Source organism: Zosterops lateralis (genome assembly GCF_965231275.1).
Source record: "Zosterops lateralis genome assembly, chromosome: 8".
NCBI lineage: Eukaryota > Metazoa > Chordata > Aves > Passeriformes > Zosteropidae > Zosterops > Zosterops lateralis.
The window spans coordinates 16,068,251-16,091,479 of NC_139768.1; the positions used below are offsets into that span (position 1 = coordinate 16,068,251).

Sequence of the window (23,229 nt, forward strand, 5' to 3'; positions counted from 1 at the left end):
CACACAATTTTTCTCAATCTTTGCCAAGTCTCCACCACCCACTTTTCTATCGTTAAATGTTTCCTTTGGAAGAAAACAGACATTTCAAACTATCATTTCCAAACTATTTTACCACACAATTAGAAAAGGCAAGCTCTCTTTTCCACTTTGGGAAATATTTGTTTTGCAGACCACTGTGGTATTTGACACAAATACACTGTTTTACAATAAATCCAAACCCAGTAAAGATGGCAATACAGCTCCAGCAAGAATTCTGCAGTTGCAGAGCAGTCAATCAATATTGCATTTCATCCCAGATGTGATTACCATTTCTCTCTCAAAAATAATAAAATTTGACTTGTCCAGTGATTAAACCTGTTATCTATGGCAACATTCTGAAACCTCAGTCAATGTAAAATCCTTTGGCTCCTTCAACAAGGGTCTCTTAAAGATGACATGGTAAAATTCCATTTGTGGCCATCTTGCTTCTCTTTCTGCTGAACTAATTAGTGTTACAGAAGAACCACATGGTAGAAAAACCAAATAAAAAGCAGAAGTGAAGAGAATGCACCATTTGCAACATCTCTCCATCTTTCAGCAGGTATTTATGACAGCCTAAAAAGTACATTTTAGGGAACCTAAACACTCAGGCTGGCTCTTGATGCATTCTATTGAGCATATTAAAAGATTCATGGGGACAATGTGACAATCTCTTTAAAAGAAAGGCATGCAATACATAAAAACTCCTATATCTGTTAATAGTCTTTCTCTCAACTGCTGGAATGAATACTCCACTCATATGTATTGACCACAAATTTCATACTAATGATATTCCACTGAAAAAAAGTAAAACCAGAAATGCCAGGGATGTAATTTTCCTAGTGACTGTTAAAAATGTATCAACATAAATCATTGCATATAAATGATTAATGATTCCCTGAAAATAAATTCAACATGGACTAGTATTAGACAAGCTTGAATGGTTTTTCAATAAAACTCTTTGGTTGTTTCACATCTACAGAAATAGGATTTAAGAGCTCCCCTGGCTCACGTGTGCCACAGTCTGGTGGCCCTGCAGAGCCAGGCTGGGTGCACTGTCGTGTTCAGGACATAAATGACAGCTGTCTCTGGCCATTGCAGGTCCCCTCTGCTTAGAGGGCTCAGCTGCACATTTCACCCATTTCTTGAACCTTATCTTCTTCTTACACTGAACCTGCACTGAACACAAAGAAAACAGGCAGAATGTAACCAATATGACTCTGGTCATGACTTGATTGTAGCTTGATTCTGAATTGATAAGAAATCTGGAAACTAAGGCTCATCATCTCCTCTTGCTGGGAATTAGCAGGTCTGTACAGGAACTCAGAATTATGCTGCATTTATAAGCAGTATTTAATAAGGATCTGTGTTAACCATGATGCTGTTAAGAAGGTAATGAGAAAGGAAAACCAGAATTACCTCATGAAGTAAAGAAACAATAGTGTCTGTAAAATAATGAATGAGTCCAAGCACACCTTCCCTCACTTCCAAAGGACAAGGCTGGCTCATCTCCCATGAGGGCAGAGACGCCATCCCATAGACGGCCTCTTGTTACAGATGCTCTTCTACCATCAGGACCAAAAGTGGCTGGAGAGAAGCCAAGGTTAAAAGGAGACCAACAGAAATAAAACAGTAGCAGGAGAGCTGAAAGAAGATTGGCACATTTTAAAGCAAGCAGGCTGATTATGCAGGAAACCACAGAGCCTCAGCTCAGCCTTGGCAATAGCTAAAGGTCACCCTGCTGCACACGGATGTGCCCCAGGGGACCTGCAGCACTGGAGAGAAGGAACACATCAGTGCCTTCAGGTGAAAGACAGCACGATGTTCAGCCAGGAAAATTATGCTAAAAATATACTTCCTGAGGGCAGGTGAGGAAGAAATAGAGAAAAGTGGACAAAAGGGAAATAACAGGTCATTAAGCATTCATGTCAAAAATACCACAGGCTACAGACCTTCAATCCTCCTCATTAAGCCACTGAAAAGGTGAAGAAGGGAGTGTTGGCCTTCTGCATTTTAGCCAGCATGTGATTTACCCTACAGGAAAATCCTTTGAAGATATCCAGGAGGCCCTTTCTTTTTTTTTTGAAAAGCAAAAATTTGACACTGACATTAGTGCCAGTGGCAGCACAGCCCTCTTGGGGCCATGCAAGTCAAATGCATCCTAGAATGACACTAATTTGAATTAACTATCAGCTTCTATACAGCTGTTAAACTCTGCACATGAGCCCTTCTGTAGACGTGAAGCTCAAGCCAGGGTTAAGGGTGAATTTGCAATGTAAGATGTGACTATACTGATAATGATTTTTTAGCACAGAGCTATAAATTTGAAAACATAATGGAACAGGAAGGGGCAATATTGAGTATTTGAACCAGATGCCTTGATTCCAGTGGCAGAGAGTCAGTTCACAGGGAATCAAGAACAACAGCCATAAACATGAAAGACAATTGAGAGGTGGCTTTCACAAAAAGATGTTCTTGTTGATGAAAAAAGGGGTCCTTTAACTGTGTAAGATTATTTCTCCTGTATTTCTGTGGAAAAATCATCTTGACTTCTTTACTGAGCTATTTCTCACCAAAATCCTCATTAAAAGGAGGGTCCCAGAGATGTCATGTTACTTCAGCTAACAATACCACACTTAGCTCCAGTGGAGACTGGTATTGAATTACCCTTCACCATTCAGCCTCTTAATTGAAATTTGTCATTCCAACAACCCCAGAACACATTCAGCAGTTTCACTATCATCTACTATAATTCTGAGGCTAACATAGGAAACATGGCATGGAAACACAAGGGCTCAATTTTAAATTGGCTAAAATAAAGTTTATTTTACTGTTACAATATATAATCTTTTATCAACACGACTCACGAGGTGTTTACAAAATAATTTCATTTTCTGCTGCATTTTAAACACTACTTTTATACAAATTTTAAAGGTAAAATAGGAGTCTGTAGCTAAAAAGGCTTTTTGTTACATTTTTTAGAAGCATCATGAGAATTACTTCAAACAAAAGTTTTTTTTCTTATGGTGCCACCTTCACAGAAAAAAACAATGTTTATTGTAAAGATCTGAGGGGGGATTCATGAAAGCTTTCTTTAGACAAAGGATGCCAGTCCTCTTGGCTGACAGTGAACAAATACATTTGAGCCCTTGCAGCCCTGAAGGTGCATTGGGAAGAGCGTGGTCAGCAAAGTAAGGGATCCTACCCCTCTACTCAGCCTGGTGAGGCCACATCTGGAGTGCCGTGTCCAGTTCTGGGACCCTCAGTACAAGAAAGACAAGGAGCTACTGGAGAGGGTCCAGGAGAGGCCACAAGGGCTTGCTCTGCTCCTTAGGGACACTCTAAATGTCCCTTGCTGCTCCTGGCAATGTCCCCTCCATGCCTGACTGGCTGCCAAGGGCTTCCAGGTCTGGATGGAGCTTGGGGCTGCTGCTTGGGTGTCCCTAAGCTCCAGAACCCCTGTACAGCTCAGTCAAACCCTAACCCCTGGATTTAGCCCAGTTGCTGCTGCTGCCTCACCAGATGACTGAAAGAAGGAAAGGAGGAGTGAAAGAGGGAAGAACTTCTTTACATTGAGGGTGGCAGAGGTGAACAGGCTGCCCAGGGAGGGTGTGGAGTCTCCCTCTCTGGAAGTATTCCAAACCCACCTGGACACATTCCTGTGTCACCTGCTCTGGGTGACCCTGCCTTGGCAGGGAGGTTGGACTGCATGATCACCAGAGGCCCATCCAACTCTATCAGTTCTATGGTTCTGTAACTTAAGTGCTCTGAAATGCCTTACAAATGAATCTCTTCCTTTTCCCTGCACTGACTGTAGGGAAGAGAAGGAGCCTGGTGCCTAATGGAAGCTTTCATGAATCCCCAGACAGTATGCAGCACGACCATAACACACAGAGCTCTCTGGTCCTTAATGCTGCACGAGACAACATGGAAATCTTAAACAGAAGAAAATTTGAAGTGTTACAGTTGTCACAAAACCTAGTAATTCAACATGTTAAAATTAAAGTCACCTAATGTCCTCTGTGAATCTGGTAGTAACAGGCAGGTATTACATTGCTCAACCCTGGTCTTCACTACAATGCACTAAAGCACATTAGAAGGAGTGGAAAAAGTGACCATTTTCACAGCTGCTGGAGAGGTATGTGCTAAAATGAATGGATTTAAGCTCCTGACAGTCAAGTCAGTTGATGGATTTTAAATCAGGTTGACGGTAATGACTTTATATACAGCAAGCAGGTAAAAAGAGGTGCTACTTTTTCATGCATAGTTTAACCAGCTTACAGCCAGCTCATCTCTATTCAGACTAGAGATGCATGATCCACCATTTGGTATAAGCCAAACTACCAGCAAATATATTTCCAGTGCAAACAAAATTGTCTTTCTTCAAGAAAAACAACGGATTTAATGCTACTTCTTAAAAAAATAATGCTTATGCTGCATCATTTTCTACCTATTTTGGTCTGCATTTCTGAAGTTTCCTTCCTCTCCCCAAATCACACCCAAAGACAGATGATCACAGTATAGTTTTTTTTAGGCAAATGACTGTCTCTTCCCCAAAACAAATTATACTGCTCACTGAAGATCATCCCTGAGAGCACTGTTCTAGCTAGACACTTAGACAGCAAGAGAAATGTCAGAGCTTAGAGGAAAAAAAGGCTGCTCACCCTGTGAAATCTTGTGGTTTTAGAAAGTAAAAAAATTTAGCTACTTTGAGCATTTAATTTCCCTGAGCTGAGTGAAATTTGAAGACAGTAATTTGTAACATGAAGCATAGCAACATCTACAGCTGTACTTACAGAAGCTGCAATTTTTTACAGTGGTAAAGTCAGACTTTACATTACAAGCACACAGCAGTTAGTGGTGGTTCCTTTCACTTGCTTCCTGCCACAGGAAATGCGATGGCTTCTTTGGTGAGAAACAGCAGTGAAGAAGCTCCATTGACTTCAGATTCTTTTGCCTTCTGATATTCCAGACACCTTTAAGTCAGTGGAGATACCACCAGGCCATAGTGCAGTACAAGTAGACCATCCTAGAGAGAAGAGAAGAGAAAGAAACTGTCTCATCATAGCACTTTCCCTTGCCCACGAGGCCCTTCTCTCACCACCTGGTAAAACAATTGCTGCATGGCAGGACCCCAGGTACAGTCTCACCATTTTATACCGTGTCCCTTCCATATGGAGAATATAAGTTTTGAAGTATCAAGCCAAATAACTGTATTCCCCTCTCCTCTTTCAGATGGAAAAGGGTGATAAAAATAAAGTAAAATCTGGTACTGCTTTTATATTGAAGTTATAATGGCATCATCATCATAAAATGCGCTCTTATTTACAAGTCCTGCTGATTTCCACATGATATTGTGGAGCAGAAAAAAATGTAATCCATTAAGTAGCTCTCAAAGGTGCTGCCAAAAGTTGTAGCACAGGACTCCAGACTACCACTATATACATTTATTAAGTAACAAATGCATTGGATTAGACCTTCGTCCTTTGACACACATTTGTGACTCTGACCTAAAAAACTGCAAAGGATCCCACCTGTTACACCCAACTATAAACTTTAGAGTGGCTCTGACAGCCCAAAACATCAGAGCATACACCCCTTTTGATGTTCTAAGAGCAGCAGCAACAAAAAGTGTCCCATTTTCCAAATTCAATAACCCCACAGCAAAGAGTAAAACACTTCCATAGGAAATGTGTGCTAGAAGGTCACAGTAATTAAATGAGAGCACAGCTCTTGCTGCCTAGCTCATGAGACCAAAAAACCAGCACAATAACATTGGGTTACAAAAAGGTGAGAGCTACAAAGAGACCATTATATTCTGCCAAACCTCTGTGCCAAGGGCCAAGGACATCAAGGAAGCTACTCCTTTTAGCTTTTCCCATGTGTGAGCTCATTATATCCATCAGTGATGGAGAACTCTGAGAAGGCCCAGTTTTAGACAAGTGAAAATAACCAGCAGCTTGGGTCAGGTTGCATTTGTGCAGCAGAGGGGAGGAAGGTAATACAGGGAAGAAGTTATATTCCCATTTAGTTAATAACAAGTTTCCTTTCTCAACTACTTGATCAAACTTAATTACAGGCAGATCTCAATGCCTGGTAACAAAACTGAGCCTTCAAAAGACTCTGTAAGTGTCTTTGATAACTCCTTGCAGTAAAGTCCACAAGTTTTACACTGTTTAAAAAAAAAGAAAAAAAGCAGAGTTGTTTCTTATTATATAAATTCTGTCAGTGAGTTTTTTATGTTTTTGCCCTAAACAGAGCTAGAAATCCTACTTTCAGCTATTTAGGAAGATTTAACCAACCACGCAATTTCAGAAACATCAAAATATCTTGACATCTACAAGACTGAACAAGATTTATTCCTGATTCTTTTTTAGCCTTCTATCAACTACTCAGAAATGAATATATTAATTGCTTACATTTAACCACTAAAATTCAACCACTAAAAGTTGTCTATTTACTCCAATAAAACAACTCAAACAGGTTACTGTGGGGTCAGTGTCAAGAATATTTATTTTATCATCAGATCACATTTGGTCTTCCCACACATGCTGGAAAGGCAGAAATGTATCCAGAAGAGCTAAAATACTGCTAGCTTGCACCTCCAGGAGACTTTCATTTACTCAGGCTCTAAGGCATCACTACACAGTGCTAGTCAGTAGGGAAAAAAATAAAAATAAATATGACACCTAAAATCTTCACAAGCAAATCTTAAGAATCATTCAGTGTAAGTAGAAGCCACTAAAAACCCCACAGTGATTATGGTTCAGAACAATAAATCACACAGAACATATGTGATGCTGCACTGCAAATGCTACCAAAGAATGCATGTTAAAATTAATATATTTGCCAAAGAAACTTATCTGCATTTTTATAATCACTTTTCCCAGCAAAAACAATAACTGCTGACATGAATGAACTTGCAAGTGAAAAATGTGACTCAGAATAGCAGCTATTTTTCTCCTCTAACAGTGGTTGTACTCATCTAAATAAAAGAGCCGAATGTTTATTCCTTCAAATGACTTTCTGTTGCAGAAGTAGCTACTGAAGCTGTTTTCTTTGCATGAAGCATCTACAATGAACCTCAGAAACTTGTAAATGACAACAGCAGTTTTCAACAGTGTCTCAACATCCTGGTGAGAGCTGTTAGGGACATTCCAAGCTCCAACACTGATTTGGAAAGGCTGGAAAGTTACAAAGGCACAAGATGCCCTTGGAGTTTAATGTAAAATTCATCAAACGTTCCTCTGTATTTGTAGTTTCACTGGCCAGGACAACTGTGCCCCTTATTGAATTTCAGATCCTGGAGAGAAACAAACAACCCTCACCATTTTAGACTTGACCTATCCGTTGGGTTGTTTTTTTTTTTTCATGGATAATTATCTAAAAATATTTTCCAAGTTTTTTTTAATCCTAGAAATGCATCCTCTTGATTTCTAAAAAAATACTAAAATGTTAGACTAAAGAACACGAAAATGTCACAATTATTTCAATATCAAAAAGGAAGCAACATTCCTAACTATTTGACATCCTTAGAGATCTTCTTACAATATGGAGAGAAATTAAAGATGAACCTGGTCTCAAATTTCCTGTCGAAACTTGTCACAGTACAGCTGGTTCACATGTAACAGAAAGTGGCTATGAAAAAACAAGACTTCACAATAAGCCAAGATGTTTCTTTTCTATTTGTTTGCCCAATAGAGAAGCCTTGAGAGAATTAACTGCTAGCATACTGATTTGGTAGTAAATGAGATTTGAAACATCACTGGAGAATGCATCCCAAGACAATTGCTCTCTTTGTGGAACTGCTGACTGGTACTTTAACACTAAACATCAATCAGGCAGACCCAGTTCTGACAAGAAATGAAACTGCTGCAGTATTCCTTGAAGTGTTCCCCCAAGAGCATTTCTAGCACATGAAAAGCTTTCGTGCTAAGCGCAACTGTAAAACCATACATGTGATTATACCCCTGGACTGAGAAATATATCATCCCCCTGCCATTTACTGAAGCTTTTAGTAGAAGGCACTTCCATCACTATGTGCTGATTGCTGAATTTACTTACAATGATTCACAGTGTTAGAAACAAGTTTGTAACCAGTACCCATTTCCTCCCAGTTTCTAACCCCTGCTCCCTAAACTGGATTAGGTTACATTTTCATTTCTTCTTCATCCTATTACAAAACAGCTAAGGCATCAGCTGTGGCATTTACTCCCTTCAACTGCAGAAACAGCACAAGCCTCACAGATTTTAATGTCTGCCAACATTAACATGAGCCAAATACCTCTGCTCTGACTCTGGGACCCCTCCTAGTGATTCAAATCAGGTACAAGTGATGCAAAGTCCAAGAGATCTCAAAACCAGCTTTTTAGTTCCTGCCCCCAACACAGAAGCCTTCCTGTAGCATAAGAAAGCTCAGCAGAAATTTTAAATGTAAATGTTTGTGCACGTGCATGCACAAACAAGTGAGGAGAGCTAATTTTGCTACTATTTTGCTAGTGCTATTTCTGATATTTGCTAAGATTGCTTTCCAAATAAAATACCAATCTAATCCTATTTCTTCCCATTGTATTAAATATTAACTTTTCACACTTCTAAGTTCAGATTAAGATACAATTTACCATATATCACAATTTTACATCTCTATCTTATGATGCACTTGGCAGAGTACTTCATCGTTTTTGCAGTACTTCTAAAATGGTATGACCTTTAGAGATGCTTTGAAAAGATTTGAAAAGAATTAAAAAAAATACATACTTATTTGCAAAGCCAGCAACATTAAAGACAGCAACTTATTAACAAGAAATAGCTGGCCATACACTCATGCTGTGACCAGAGCCAATACAATATGCATCAAGCACATTTACTGCATTCATTACCCTCTATCTTTGGTCTGTGTTTTTATAAGCAAGTTTATTCTCCTGACCCAGTCACAAGGATAGCCTTATTTGGGATTTGTCCTCTGATTTCCCACAGAGATGCAATTGACAGAGAGGAAAAACAAGGAAAGGAGAGGAAAAAAGGAATATTAATTGAAAGAATGGCTAGTACATTTTATCACTGGTAAGATGGCAACTTGTTTTGGGGGGAAAAAAACCCAAAACAAAACCTAACACAAACCCCTCATATCCAGAACATCATGGGACCAAGAAGAACATGGTACACTTGTCAACTCTACTTACAAAATAAAAATGATTTTGCATAAACTGCAGAGATTTTTCTAAGTAACTTCTTCAGACAAGCTGGTGCTACCTGAGGGCTTAAGAGAGGTTTTCTGTTTTAAAACAAAAAACCTGGAACAAAGCCCCAGCTGGCACATACCTGCACAGCACTCTCTCCTATGACTTGTCGAATTTCCCTCAGTGTCTGGTAGTGCTCCAGCAGATGATCACCACATATTATATCCACCTGTGGAAAAACAAAAGCATAGTTAAATTCAACTTGCCTTTGGAGTGGCAAAACAGTACCCAAGCCCTTTTGATTTTATTAGCAGAGTTCAATGCTAGCATGTTAGACACTAAGGGCATCTTTACCTCTGTTGTCCGAATGTATTTACCATTCACAGCACTATTGCACTGCCCTAACGCCTTTCATGGCCCTGACCTGGGCTCACTGCTGAACAGAGAGGACAGTTTATTGTTTCACTCAGTTTGGTGTGTCCACTGTCCAGGAAAACAAGCTATTTAGTAATAGCTGTGATGAATTTAATGGGAATTTAGATCATGCATTAAAATGATCACACAAACATCTGGCATCATTCATCAGTGGCAAAAGAGAGAAACTTGTTTGTACCACAAACGAAAAAAAGAGCCATTGCCCCCCTCATTCTTATCTTGAGGGAGAATAAACATGACAATTCCACTTAATATTGTGGAAGATGTGCCCTAATAGAAAAGAGCATCTTGGTGCCATTGTCAGCAGTTACATCACACAGTCCTCCTTCAGCATGCACTCAGTCAGTATTCCTGGGGTGCAGCTGCAGGGCACACTCAGCAGTTCCATGCATTGTCCTCCACTGCAGCTGAACTCTGTCAGTGGTTCCTGCAATTCCATGAGAGGCACTTTTGTTTAGCAACTGCCCATAAAAACAATAATTTTGTGGAAAACAAATCTTAATCAGGTATTTTGAATTCCTTGCCTTGGTTATTATGAAAAATAGGCTTCTTTATAAAGTTACCATGGATTTACTGTGCATAATGTAAATCCAGTCTCCAATGTTCAAAATTAGAGCAGCTAACACAGCACTGTTTTTCTCTCTCAACTGGAGCTTGCTTACATTTTCTTTATGAGCAATTTCTATATAAGGAAATCAGCGTGCTCTCATTTGTGAATTGACAAGACCTCAAAACTGAAGATAAGAGCATTGACAGTGAGAAGTCCCACAGCTTTCTGCAAGGGAACTGCCTAAGCTCTGCCCCTGCAGCAGTCGGGGAGCACACTGCAATATCATGACGTATTGTCTTGAACAGCCACTTTCCACCACAGGATGCACTCTGCTGCAGCTATTCCACCCCCCAGATTTGTCTTCTGCAGGCTGACACACTACCTCTCTCTTGTCCTTCATGGAAAGATTTAGTACTATTTATGTTGGCAGACCACATTGTTCTGAGACTTGGGAATGCAGGAATTCTACTCCTCAGAGGTCCAAAAAGGGCTAATTTACTGCACCACCTGCAGTTGCATGAGAATGATGCAGAATATTCTCTTTGTGTTTGATTCTTAACATGCAGAAGATGTAAACTGCTTAGCAGTATTTCTGCTTTTAGCTTCCAGGAGGAAGCCAGAAAGTAAAAACTTGTATGGACATAACAGTAAATACTGATTAGCTATTGATCCCTACACACTCATAAATTTAACATCGACATTTGATGTATTTAACACAGTACTTGAAAAATGTATTTCTTTTCCTTTTGGAAAACTGTCTGCAGTACTTCCTGCTATCTCCCATGCATTCTTAATCTCTACAGTTATTATAGTAGGAAGACAAACATGAATGCTTTGCTTTCCAGAGACATGAGTTTAATTACTTTTGCTTTATAAGCTTACTTCTACAATTTTTATAGCATAAGGCACTGAAAATTCAATCTTGCTCCCAATGAAACATAACACATAAATGTTTTATATATTCTACAGAAATTGAAAATCTAATCTGTTTGACCAATACAGGATGCAAACAGAGTCACAGCTGCTGACAATCTCTCAAAACAGAATTAGAATGCTTGTTTGAAAGTACACTGTTGTACCTGCTGCTCCAGTTTCAAATGGCAGTCAGTTCTCTAAATACCAAATGCTTCATCTCCTAATTCTAGCACCAAAGCCTGAAAATCTGCCTGCTAATTGTTAATAGAGCATTCATTCTATAAGGACAAGAGAATAAAACATACAATGAAAAAAAAAAAAAGCTCAAGTCAGTGCAAAAATAAGTTGTGAAGTGTGTCTCAGAGGAATCCTCGTGTCACACAGGAATGAATATGTTCCATTACAAAAGAGGTACCAGCACCACAAATGCTATGAATTTAGTAAAATTTCAAATGACTGGTAAAATTGAAGGTAACTAGCACTGATTGCCTGAGACAGCAGTAACTGTAGCTTGACATTTTGTTGAAAGGAAGCATGAAGATGGATCTGCCGAACACTCAGTCACTTCTGTTAAAATTCTTACTAAAATGAAGTAGGTTTTCCATTATGCCATTTCCTTTCTTTTGGTGGCATGTCTGCTATTAGAGCTGCTTCTCTGAAAGCCACCATAACAGACAATGATAAATTCATGCTCACTAAGTAAGACAGAGATAAAAATAGAAAAAGTTCATGCAAGGGACACATCACATAAGACTCATCCCAAGGGAGAATTTGGCCTAGAAAGCAGTAGGCTTCAATCAATATTTCCCAAACCAATTCATACTACCCAGGAAGGACAAGGAAAACACAAAGTTTTAGAGACTGACATGAGTATTTGGGCTAGTTATTCAAAAATATGTCAGAATTTCCCATTTCCTCTAGCTGCTGTTTACTTTCCAGAGGCCCTGGATGCTTTAATTCCAGGGTCTAAGACTTGCATAAAGAAATTACATCAACAACTACACTGTGTATGAGCACAGAGTCCTTTCTTCTCATCTCCCTCAAGACTGCACTTCACACAGTTTTAGGAATGCACATCTGGTTATGGAATATTTCTGTTCCATCAGCTGCCTTACTGAATTCTGAGCAGCTGAGCTGCAAGTCTTTCAGCACTTTCCCTCATCCCTATGGAAGAAACAGCAGGAAGGAATTCTGCTGCTGCAGGAGGAGCTCAAAGGAAACCACACTCTAAAGAAAACTTCTGATGCCAAAGACAAGAATCTACTGAATTCCAAACACCACAAACTGTATTTAGCTCCTACCAGATGTTACCTACTTAGCTATTACTGGCAATTTCAGTTTCTACAAAATTATTTTCGCTCTCTCCCAAAAAATTCCAGAAACAATATTCAAGAGACTTTGTAATTAGAAGTATACATAAACACACACAGAAAGTTAATCATTGCCCAAAGCACAGAGTTCAAAACAAAGTATCAGAAAGAGTAAACTACAGTCTGCCAGCTCAAGTGGTAGATAAAAATAAATGAAGCCTTAACCTTCAGGTAAACTAGGGAATTTAAATCACAATCCATTTGCAAATGCAAATACAGAAGTCTGAAAGTAATTGAAGCCTCAGAGTAGAAAAAAAAAAGAACAAAGGCAGCAGCTTCAAAACTGCTTTTTAGCCTTTTATATATACTGCCACACGTGAGCCAGATGGCTTATTTCACATTTTCATTAACCCAAATCCATTGCACTAGGGCAGGTCAATGAAGAAGGGCAAGTATTAGCCCATAGTACACATGAAAAGATTAAGTCAGAGATGTCCAAGCAGAGCCAGGAGTTCAGGGGTGTGGGTAACATACCTTCTATCACTTGGTCACCAAATCAGCCCTAAAAGGGAATGACAACTATTCTCAAATAGTCCTTTTGCAGATTGTCAAACTATGCTGATATTCAGCAGGAACTGACTGCACTCACAAAACAACCTAGTGTCCTTACGAGAAGTTTCAATGATGAAACCAAAAATGTAATTGATATACTGAGGACATAAAGGAGGAAACACTCTGAATCTCCATATTTTTTTTTAAATGAGCCTGGATATCTTCAAGACAACTGTCATGATGTGGGGCGTAAAAATCAACTACAGGTTTCTAATGACCAAAAAAATCTTGCTTAAAAAACAATAAAAATGGGAGCACATCATTGAAGATGAGAAAAAAAGGCAGCCAAGGCATTTGTCTGTAGAAAAAAGATTTATCATTTCCTCCAAACAGGCAGGGCTTGCACAGAAGAGGCCAAGGATTAGAACCAGCCAATGATTGTGCCTTACACCACAATGGCAAACTAGATACTAGGAGAGATAGGAATGACTGGCTCAGCATCAAGCAACATCTTGAGAAAGTAAGTCTGTGAAATCATCAGTTTTTAAGCTGTAGCTACATTTACCCACTAACAGGGGGATTGTACCTGTCTGGCAAAGTCCAAGTACAAAGTAACTAATAGGAGAAAATTCTCAAGTTCCCTTAACAGATGATCTCAAGATTTTACAATCTGAAAGACACCCAGCACACAGGCTGAGGCTGATTTTGAAAGATGGACACCTGCAGTTTCCAAGACAGATGTTCAGTGCTCCTGAAAATTGAAATTCTGATGGACTATTTAAGAAGATCCAAACAAACAAAACAATTCCTTCCCCTCAAATAAACAACTAAATAATGCAAGAAGTTTCTCCAGCCTCATTTTGAGGATACTTTTATTTGTTTAGAATATCAAGTCACCACCACGTAAAAGCTACAGACTCTCACTGAGAGGAAACCAGCAAATGAAAATACATTAATTCCTCTGCAGGATGAATAATTTATATCTGATTTGCTTTGTCACCACTGGAAAGGTAAAGCAGCATGAATACTCATTACTGAGGCACACAGTCATGCTTTATTGTCCCACAGGTACTGCTGTATGAAAACAGCCCTAATTCCAAACCCAGTACTAAACATCTACCATTTGCCTTATTCACATCAGCATCAGCTTGATCTTCCAAGAATTGAAAGCTCTAAGAATTATTTACACATTACGGAACTCTTGCACTTTCCCAACTGAATGGCTGCTGAAATGCACTGAAGAATTGGAAACTGGTTTTGACATGCAGTTCCTCTCAAAATGGTTGAGAAATATGAATTTTGTAATTCTTTTGTACCATATTCTGCTCCTTTGAATTCTTATTTGGAGGAGAGTGTTTGTATTTGCATTCAAACCTTTCATTTCAACACATCCATCCATAGTATAATTCTTTCTTAGCCTCTGTTTTCCTTTAGTTAAATTTTATTATTATTCAGCTTGCACCTGTCTTTGCCTTTGCATGCTTCCACATTCCCACTTTCCTGTCTAGTTTTACCTTGAAACAGCAGAATCCCTTGGCTTGGAATTTCACTGGCTGAAATTTTACATGGCACTTTAGAAATTCTGTCCAATTAGTACAGTACTATGAAAATCTGAACAGTCTGACTGTTGCAAATGAGTTAGAAGAGCTGTTCCTTGCAGATCACAACATTGCAAACAATTATTTTTTCAATCCTTAGAGTATAAAAAACTCTAACATTACTTCTAGAATCTACTGAACAATGGAAATGTCTGTCCAAGGCACAGACAACTTGTGACTGCTACAGCAAGTGATGTACCTGACAAGCAGGGTCTAGATCCATTTTTCTTCTGAGGAATTTCTCCACATGTCCAATTGTTGCCTCTCCAGAAACACGCACAAACTTCTTTTCCAAAGGCTGCACGGAATAAATAAAGATTTTAAGTTAAAGGTAAGTTAAAGGTTTTGGCACTAATCCCTCATAAACTCCAAACTCAAGCAACAGCCCAATAACAGGGAAACGGCTTACATTCTTGAACCCTTCTCTGATCTACCTGCAGATTACCTCATAGGGAATGGACTAAGTACCTATTAAGCTCCAGATGCTGTTTATACATTAAAAAAATAATAAGCAACTGATTATGTTTTACATGTTTTAAACAGCCCTGTGTCCTGTGTGGCCCAAAACCCCTAGGATAAACACGGCAGAAAGAAGGGCAAATACGACACAGAAAGGGTAGGAGGTGATACTGTAGACAAAAAAAAATACTGTGATATATGAGGATAAAAAGAAGAAAAAAATGCTGGGTGGGTGTGATGTTATACAACAATAGGTTTGAAATACACTGTAATACAAGATTGGTTATTATTATTCTGATGAAAGCTCCAGCTGCACTCAGTATTCTTTACTCAGATAATAAAGAAAACCAAACTAAATTAAATATACTCAGGTTATAATTATTTCTGAAGTAAGCTGTAAGACAAAAATTTAATCACATTTGTACCTTAAAATTCCCTGCGCCTTCATTAGCTCTGAAAAAACAAAAGAGTAAATAGTCAACATTGCTAAGATTATTAATATCCTCAAGCTCTTTATTGTAACAGCGACATTGATTTATGAGTCTTGCATATCTAACTTATTTTCCCAACTCAGGCTTCTCCTTTCATTAAATTTCTATACATAAAATAATATTGGACTGAATTTATATCTTTTCTCCTACCCTTTATTTTTCTGCTCCATTTTTCTTGTGAATTCAGCTAGTTACGATGTTAAGGTTTTTCTACATAAAATGTGAATAAAAACCAACACAGCCGAAAGTAATTTTTAAACACAATATAACACTAATTTTCATAGGAGTAGGTTGCAATATTGATGCTGCTTTAACATCCATACTTCATGATCCTTGATATTTGGAACCTTAACAGACAGTACCTCAGAAGTAACTGACAGAACACACTGAACCACCTAAGGGGCTCTCTGGGAAAGGTGTTGGCCTTCCAGATTGTTCATGACAAAATTAATGCTACCTAGGAACTCAGGAAAGCAGCATGTGTTTCTTTGGAATGTGAAATACATACAAAGGTGGCAAATAACCAAATTTCCAGCTGGCTTCAGCCAAGGTTCACTGCTTTTGCACAGCTTGAGCATGTGATCTACCACTGATCACCCATACTCCACACCTCCTTGTACTGCAATGTGTAAATTTCTCATTTAAGGCATATACACGACACTTCATTATTCTCATATTGCATTAGCAAGTATGTATACATATGAGAGAGGAAACAGTGCAGTATTTTCATTGCACTAGAGATGGGAAAAAAAAAATCAAACATTCCTATAAATCAGCTGACCATTTGCTATAGCAAACAAACGTAACACTTGTGCAGACCACACATTAACATGGCACTTCAAGTTACTGTGATTGAGTATCTCCACCTCTAAATAAGTACCAGGTATCAGACAGAGCTAAGTAAATCTGTCATGAACTAAGAAACAAACATCAAAAATCTTTTCCACTACAGTTGTCATTTTCTTTGATAGAGTTCCACAACCATGGGTGACCACATTATAAACAGTAGAGACACAATGTAACAGTCAGACTTTCAAAGTAACAATTTCTTCTGGTTGGTCCAATCTATTCCAAGTTGTCTTTATTCAAAATGGTTTATTAATCTCTCATTACCAAGATAATCTCTTTGATTTTGACATATAAATTATCAAAAGTTTAAAAAGTCACTAGAATAAAATACCAAGTTAATGGTGTTAAGCCATCATCTTTTCTTGTTAGAAGCATTCTGTGCTTCCCTCCATATAACAAAAAGCAAAACCACAGTGGCCAGTTCCCCAGGGTATAGATACTATTTGCACAGTATTACCTGCTTTGCTGCCAAGGCTGGACATTTAAAATAAAATTACCAAAAAATTAAATAAATAATTCAAAAGTCATCTTGTTTCTCAGGCAGATACAAGTCTACTATGTTTGAGGTCTAAACTGACTTCTGCAAGTCAGGCATGAAGAAAATGAACAGTGAAATTAAGGCAGGCATGTGGATTCATTATGTTAAAAACTTTTTATTATTTGAAAGCTGCTGAGTGCTCCCTTTGAGCACATCCAGCATTAACGGTGCTGCCACCTACAGGGATTAGGGACTGCAACCAAGAGGGATTTCTCTGTTCAGTTTACTGAGACTGCACGACTTTGTTAAAAATAAAACACATCTACATTTTAAAACTATACTTCCTAGGAAGCTGCTTTTATAGGAAGATACATCCTAAACATTAATTATCTGCATAATTTACCTGTGCATAGCTGGCTGTCACTATTGCACTCTAAGTAAAAACTGGCTCCCCACTACAATTTGAGGTGGAAGAAATGCACATTTAAATGAAAACCAAGAGCCAGTTAATGGTCCATCACATGCTAGCAGCACCCTCATGTCAGTCAGTTGATCTGACATTTGCCCAGAGCTCACCCAATAAACTCCAGAAGAATGGAAATGTCGAGTTCTGGTGGGATCCGGAACACTGAGCCCAGAACTTTTCGAGGTCTTCCTCTGCTCGGTGGAACTGGCTGTGGGACAGCTAAAATATTCAAGTAGCCAAAAGGCAAAGATAACTTGAAATAAGAGCAACATAAGATACTAACATGCACTGAGCAAAACAGAATAGCTCACCAGGTAAAAAAGCCCATGCAATTAATCTTATTTTTTATTACTAAATCAGCTCTTTCTACATTCTATGCAGTGTGTCTGAATCAGAAATTTAATAGTTTTCAGCACAGCACTCTCCAAAGAGCTTTGTTTGATAGGAAGACACAAAATAATTAGAATAATCCCCCACTGTTAAGCAGACTTTGAAGCTCACATTTTTACTCCTTTGTAACGTCTATTACTTATTAACAGCCAGAAAATAACATAATTGCACATTTTATATGTATTTCCTGGTTGTAAGCAAAATATGTAGTTTAAAATAATTCAATCATGATCAGGGTTTAAGTATTGCCAATTCATCTATTTTTGTAATCTGAGATCTGTGACAAGTTATAATTTCCAGATAACTAAGAATCCCATATTTCCAGTAGTACTTCCATCTTCTTACTGTAAAGTAATACTTTAAAGAAAGCCCTTAAGAATAAATTATATGGTAAATATTTCCTTAACAATGTTTCTTAAAGTGATTACAGCTCACCTGGTTTGGGCACTTCTAATCCTCTTTCTTTATAGAAGTCATGCATTTGTTTTTTCTCTCCTGAAAAAACCCCACACAATATAGATTGAAATGTTTCAGATGCTATAAATATCTATTCTCATTTACCAATTTTCAATGGTTAGAGCAGTAAAAACTTCCCAAGTTTCTACAGACCTTCACCATCACTAGCCTTTAATGAGGCTGAGATACTTAAGAAACTCAGACAAAGATTTTGTTAGTAAAAAGTGGGAGGAAATCAGAGAAACTGGCCATAAATAATACTGAAATAGGTTCAAGAACTAGTATCCTCCTGGCTGTCATGTCTCATGATATGACATGGTATTTTATAACATGTTCACACAGAGCATAGTACTTTGATACTATATTTATATATGCACACATATATTTTATATACACATATATTTTTTACATATATGGTCATGGTATACAAAGCAATACCATCTAGAGTCCATACATATCCACTAGATTGTATATTTCACTCAGCCCACCCAGGGGGACTGAGCAGGATCATTGGCTCCCAAAGTTGAGGACAAATGAGATGAGACAGTAAACACATCTAAAATCAGACAAGTAAATACGGCAATGAGGAAAAAATAAAAGCATTTGAAAGAATCGGTCTTGGAATTTTTTTCTACTGAACGTTTTACACAGAATTATATAATATAACTCTACTAAAGTAAGAGGAACAACTGTGAAATATTATCTGCATGTTTATCTGGATAGTGACAGCTGTGTTTCATGAGACAAGGTATACAGCACTACCACGCATTTAGCAGCCAGAAAGATGCCAGCTGTCACAGTTAATTCATTACAACTTATAACCAAACATCACAAAACTGTTTTAAAGAGTCCAGAGTAGAAAAAGGCCTTGAATTACTCTGTTTTCTGTTCTTTTCAATCTCTAGATAGTAAAATAACAAAGAAAAGGACTTACTTTCCTCCAGATTGACAACTAATTTATAGACTATATCTTGCAGTTGTCGGTCCAGTCTGTGAAATAGGAAAAAAAAGGAAATAAAAAAAAAAAAAAGACAAGTCTTCGAAGAGTCTTTAGTGCAAGAGAAAATGATTTCACTAAACTCTAACAAAGATGCCAAATATAACATTGAAATGGGTTGTACAAGGAGTGACAGAGCAACAACTTCACATCTCTCTAAATACTCATCCTGAAAGCAGAGCTCCAACAGAAGCCATGTAAAGTTTAAAGCACCACCCTTCATGAACAGCTCATGAAACTAGAACTCAATTTTTTCAGTTAATAAATACACCATGCCAAAAAGTCTTCATCTTAAAAGGAAATCAAAGCAAATAGTTAAACTGATCAAGTGAATAAAAATACCCAGGGCAGGGGTAACAAACCCTAGAAATGGATACAAACTAGATAATACAATAAAGAGAGGTTTTTTATCTTAATTATTGTAGTAAAACTCATACTAGTGAAGAACACAATGTGTTTCTTGTAACCATTCCTTTGTTTCAAATAGGAAAGCACTGCAAGTCTGTAAAACCAAACATTCAAAAAGCAAGTAGCAAATCTATAAAATGGGACAAATTTATTACCTGATATTATAGAGGGGCTGTGTCTGATGCACAACAATATTGCACTTTGGACATCTGTTGCTATAGTAGAAGTGTCTCACAATGCAGCTTTTACAAACTGTGAAGAAAAGAAACCCCGTAGGAGTCACATGGCCATTACAAAGTGCCATCTGTTCAGGCAAAAGGAGTAAATACACTCAGACTCCCCATGCAAAACTTGTCAGAGACAAAATGAAGTTACTGAACACTCCTAATGGATGCATGGGTGAAAATTTAATGTGTATGTAGAATGTGAGTAGAGCTAAGGCACAATATTGATTGCTGAAAAGCACCCTACAAACACTTTCAGTAGAAACAAGGTGAGAAATCATAACTCTGCCATTTTCATCGTGTTTTACAAGTCCTTTAAAATTTTTGAAGGAACACTACTCAGTGGAAATACCTAGAATAAACAACCTACTATCAAGTTAGCTCCCTGAACAGAGGAAACTTTTCCATAACATTTACCAGAAAATTCTAAGACACCACCACAGTTGCATTTGCAACATTATGCTGTCCTTACTAACAGTTGTGCCTCTTTGTAAATTGCAAACTGTGCTGAATAATTCCTGCTATAAAACAAACTAGTGAGTAGTGCTCCAAAAAAGGGGAGAGAAAAAAAAAAAAAAAAAAAAAAGAGAGAGAGAGACAAAGTTTTCCCTCTATGCAGTGTGAATGTTTGGGAGTAAAGTAAACCAGGATTCTTGTATTCAGGTATGAACTTGGGTGTGGCTGAAATAGTCAGCTTCACACGTGTTTTATTAGTGTGGGGAGAAAACAGTTCTGTTAGCACTGGGATAATTGTTTGCACTAGGATCGAAGGGGAAAAATAACGAGACAAGCACACTGAAATCCGTTATTTATTACCCACCTATTTCCATTCTTCAGATTATGGACCAACTGTCCCATGGGTGCAGACCACTGCTTGTGTGTCTGAACCCACACAGGCGCTTATGGGGTTTTGTGAATTTACAAGCTCACATCAACAACAGCTTAGGAAATTTCCCAGTCCATTAAAAGCAGAGCCACTCAACTTTCGGTTCTCAGTTATACACTCAAATTTCCAGAGACTACTTAAAAGAAAAAAAATTAAGAAAATGTATGTAGTAGCTCTGCTTTTGTTTTACTTGGACTTTATCTTTTCCTATAGTTTTTTCCTTCTTATTGTGGAAAGCTGACTTCATGATTGATTGATTTAATAATTTTCTGATGCTTAAAATACCCACAAATATATCTCGCTTAAGGAACAGAATAAAAGCAACACACATTCACTTTGAACAGAGAATGTATTTTTCTGAACTCAGAACATTTCAACAGCTGAATTGGATTGAATTTGCAACTAAACCCTTAGACAGACAATAGTGACAGATACTTACAGGTGTGCAGACATTCTGTAATAGTTGTAGCATCGATAAGGTAACCTTTGCAGATGGAGCACAGGATGTAGGGGGTCAGCTCTGTGAGGTTTATCATACGCTGCAAACAAAAGTTGGTAAGAGTTTGAATACACAGGCAAAGCCATGCAATTCCCTGACTGCAGCTTCCAAAATACCACAGCCTTAAAACCATGGGAAAAAATGAGATAAATATGTTACAAGAAGGGGTTTTTCTAACAGATCAGTTGCTTCTCATACACAGCTCTTTTCTAAAGACTTTTATCTAGTCTTCTAAATTGAGCTTTTTGCCAACAGTAATCCAATTTGTTTCATGAATCATACCTAAAAAGAAAACTTTTAAATAATCATTTTGGGAAAAGTTCTTTTGGATAAACTCTTTTAACAAAATATCACATAGCCAGCAAGCTTGAAGTGGATAGGGGTGGCAAACATCATTATTTCAAAATAGCAATTTCTCAGCTGGAGTCCCAAATCAAGATATAGAGTTTGTATGACAAGAGACAGCAATTTTCTTGTTTGTGCACACAGCAAAGGCTGAAATTTCACTGCTTTGAATCCTGGTCATGAAGAACATTCACGAGGAACGTACACAAGTAGCTCCACAACAGCTTTCCTGGCTGAATAATATTATTTTGAAAAAGCGCTCACATCAACAGCGCCGATGTGAGATGTGTCTGAAAGAGGTGACACATTAGATTCCTACATTTCCCCTGGTCCCAAAGCCCGACTGAAGGTCTTTATTTCCCCCAATCCCACCATTCATTCCGCCCACGTGCCACCGTCTACCGCCCTCAGCAGCGCCGAGAGTTTGTGAAGGTTTCACTTAAGTGAGGTAGATGAAGTGAACTGGGGTAATAATAAAATAAATACTAAAATAAATAACAAAAAAGAAGAAAAAAGTAGAAATATTAAAGAGCCCATTACCACACGCGGGGCAGGCCGGGAGCGGGGCCTGCCGTGCCCCGGGCACCCTCCCGTCCCCTTTACCTCCCGCTCGTCGTCCGAGTCGAGCTCCCCGTCATCCGTCCCGAACCGAGCCCTGCTGTCGCTCTCCATCTCCTCCTCCTCCCCCTCCTCTTCCTCGTCGTCTTCATCGTCGTCGTCCTCATCGCCGCTGGACTCCGAGCGACCCCGCTCGAACTCAAAGGGGAGGGAACGCGACCCCGAGCAGCTGGGGGCCCCCTCCATGTCCTGGTCCTCCTCGGCCGGGCCCGGGCCCTGTCCCGCGCCCGCTCCATCCGCGCCCGCCAGCGCCGGGACCCCGGATCCGGTGTCTCCCTCCATGTCCACGGACCGGGGCTGGCACGGATCGGGATCGCTCCACGGCCCGGGGCGCATGCGTGAGACCGCCGCGGGGCACGCCGGAAAATGTAGTTCTGAAGAGGACAGGGCTGCGCTACCCCTCCGCTGAGCCACAGCAGGTTTAGAGTTTATATCCCCACGGCGCCTTTTTTTTTTTTTTTTTTTTTTTTTCCCATCCCAAGCGACTCATCAATGAATGCTTAATTTTCCCCGAAAGACTCTCAATCACACAATACCAGTTTCATTCAAAATAAGGTTTTAGTTCTGTAACATAATTAAATTGTTTGGGTTGCAAGGGACCTTAGATATCACCTAGTTCCAGCCGCCTGCAATGGGCAGGGGCAGCTTCCACCAGAACCGTTTGCTGAAGGCCCCATCCAACCTGTCCCGGGACACTTCCAGGGCTGGGGCATCCACAGCTTCTCTGGGCAACCCGCGTCAGTGCCTCACCATCCTCACACTAAAGAATTTCTTTCTAATATCTAATCTAAATCTAATCTGCTTTCTGTCAGTTTAAAGTCATTCTCCTTTCTCCTGTCACCTCATGCCCTTGTCCGAAGTCCCTCTTCCATCTCTCTTGTAGCCCCTTTAGACACTGGAAGGTGCTGTAAGGTCTCCCTGGAGTCTTTTTCTCTACCTCCCTCAGCCTTTCGACAAGTATTACCGAAACTCAGTTTAACAAACACGATTAAGAAGCAGTATTAGAGATATCTGGACAAGGCAGCTGCCCAGCCGTAATTAGGTTAATTGTGCGCCGGCCCCTAAGGGCACAGAGGGCACACAGTCCCAAGGCCACCCTTGGTCCA

At 39.0% G+C, this 23,229-nt stretch overlaps 1 protein-coding gene across 1 annotated transcript; it reads right to left on the reverse strand.

The window, feature by feature from the left end:
- Positions 1-2,832: 2,832 nt before the first annotated feature.
- PCGF6 (polycomb group ring finger 6) lies at positions 2,833-22,675 on the reverse strand. The gene is made up of 10 exons (XM_083865895.1): positions 22,109-22,675; positions 21,101-21,200; positions 19,707-19,803; positions 19,081-19,136; positions 18,126-18,185; positions 17,411-17,519; positions 15,442-15,469; positions 14,757-14,855; positions 9,340-9,426; positions 2,833-5,047 (listed from the first exon to the last, which is right to left on the reverse strand). Exons 1-10 carry the CDS (start codon positions 22,457-22,459, stop codon positions 4,997-4,999), a joined length of 1,038 nt encoding a protein of 345 aa, XP_083722021.1. The 5' UTR covers positions 22,460-22,675; the 3' UTR covers positions 2,833-4,996.
- Between the last annotated feature and the right edge of the window lie 554 nt (positions 22,676-23,229).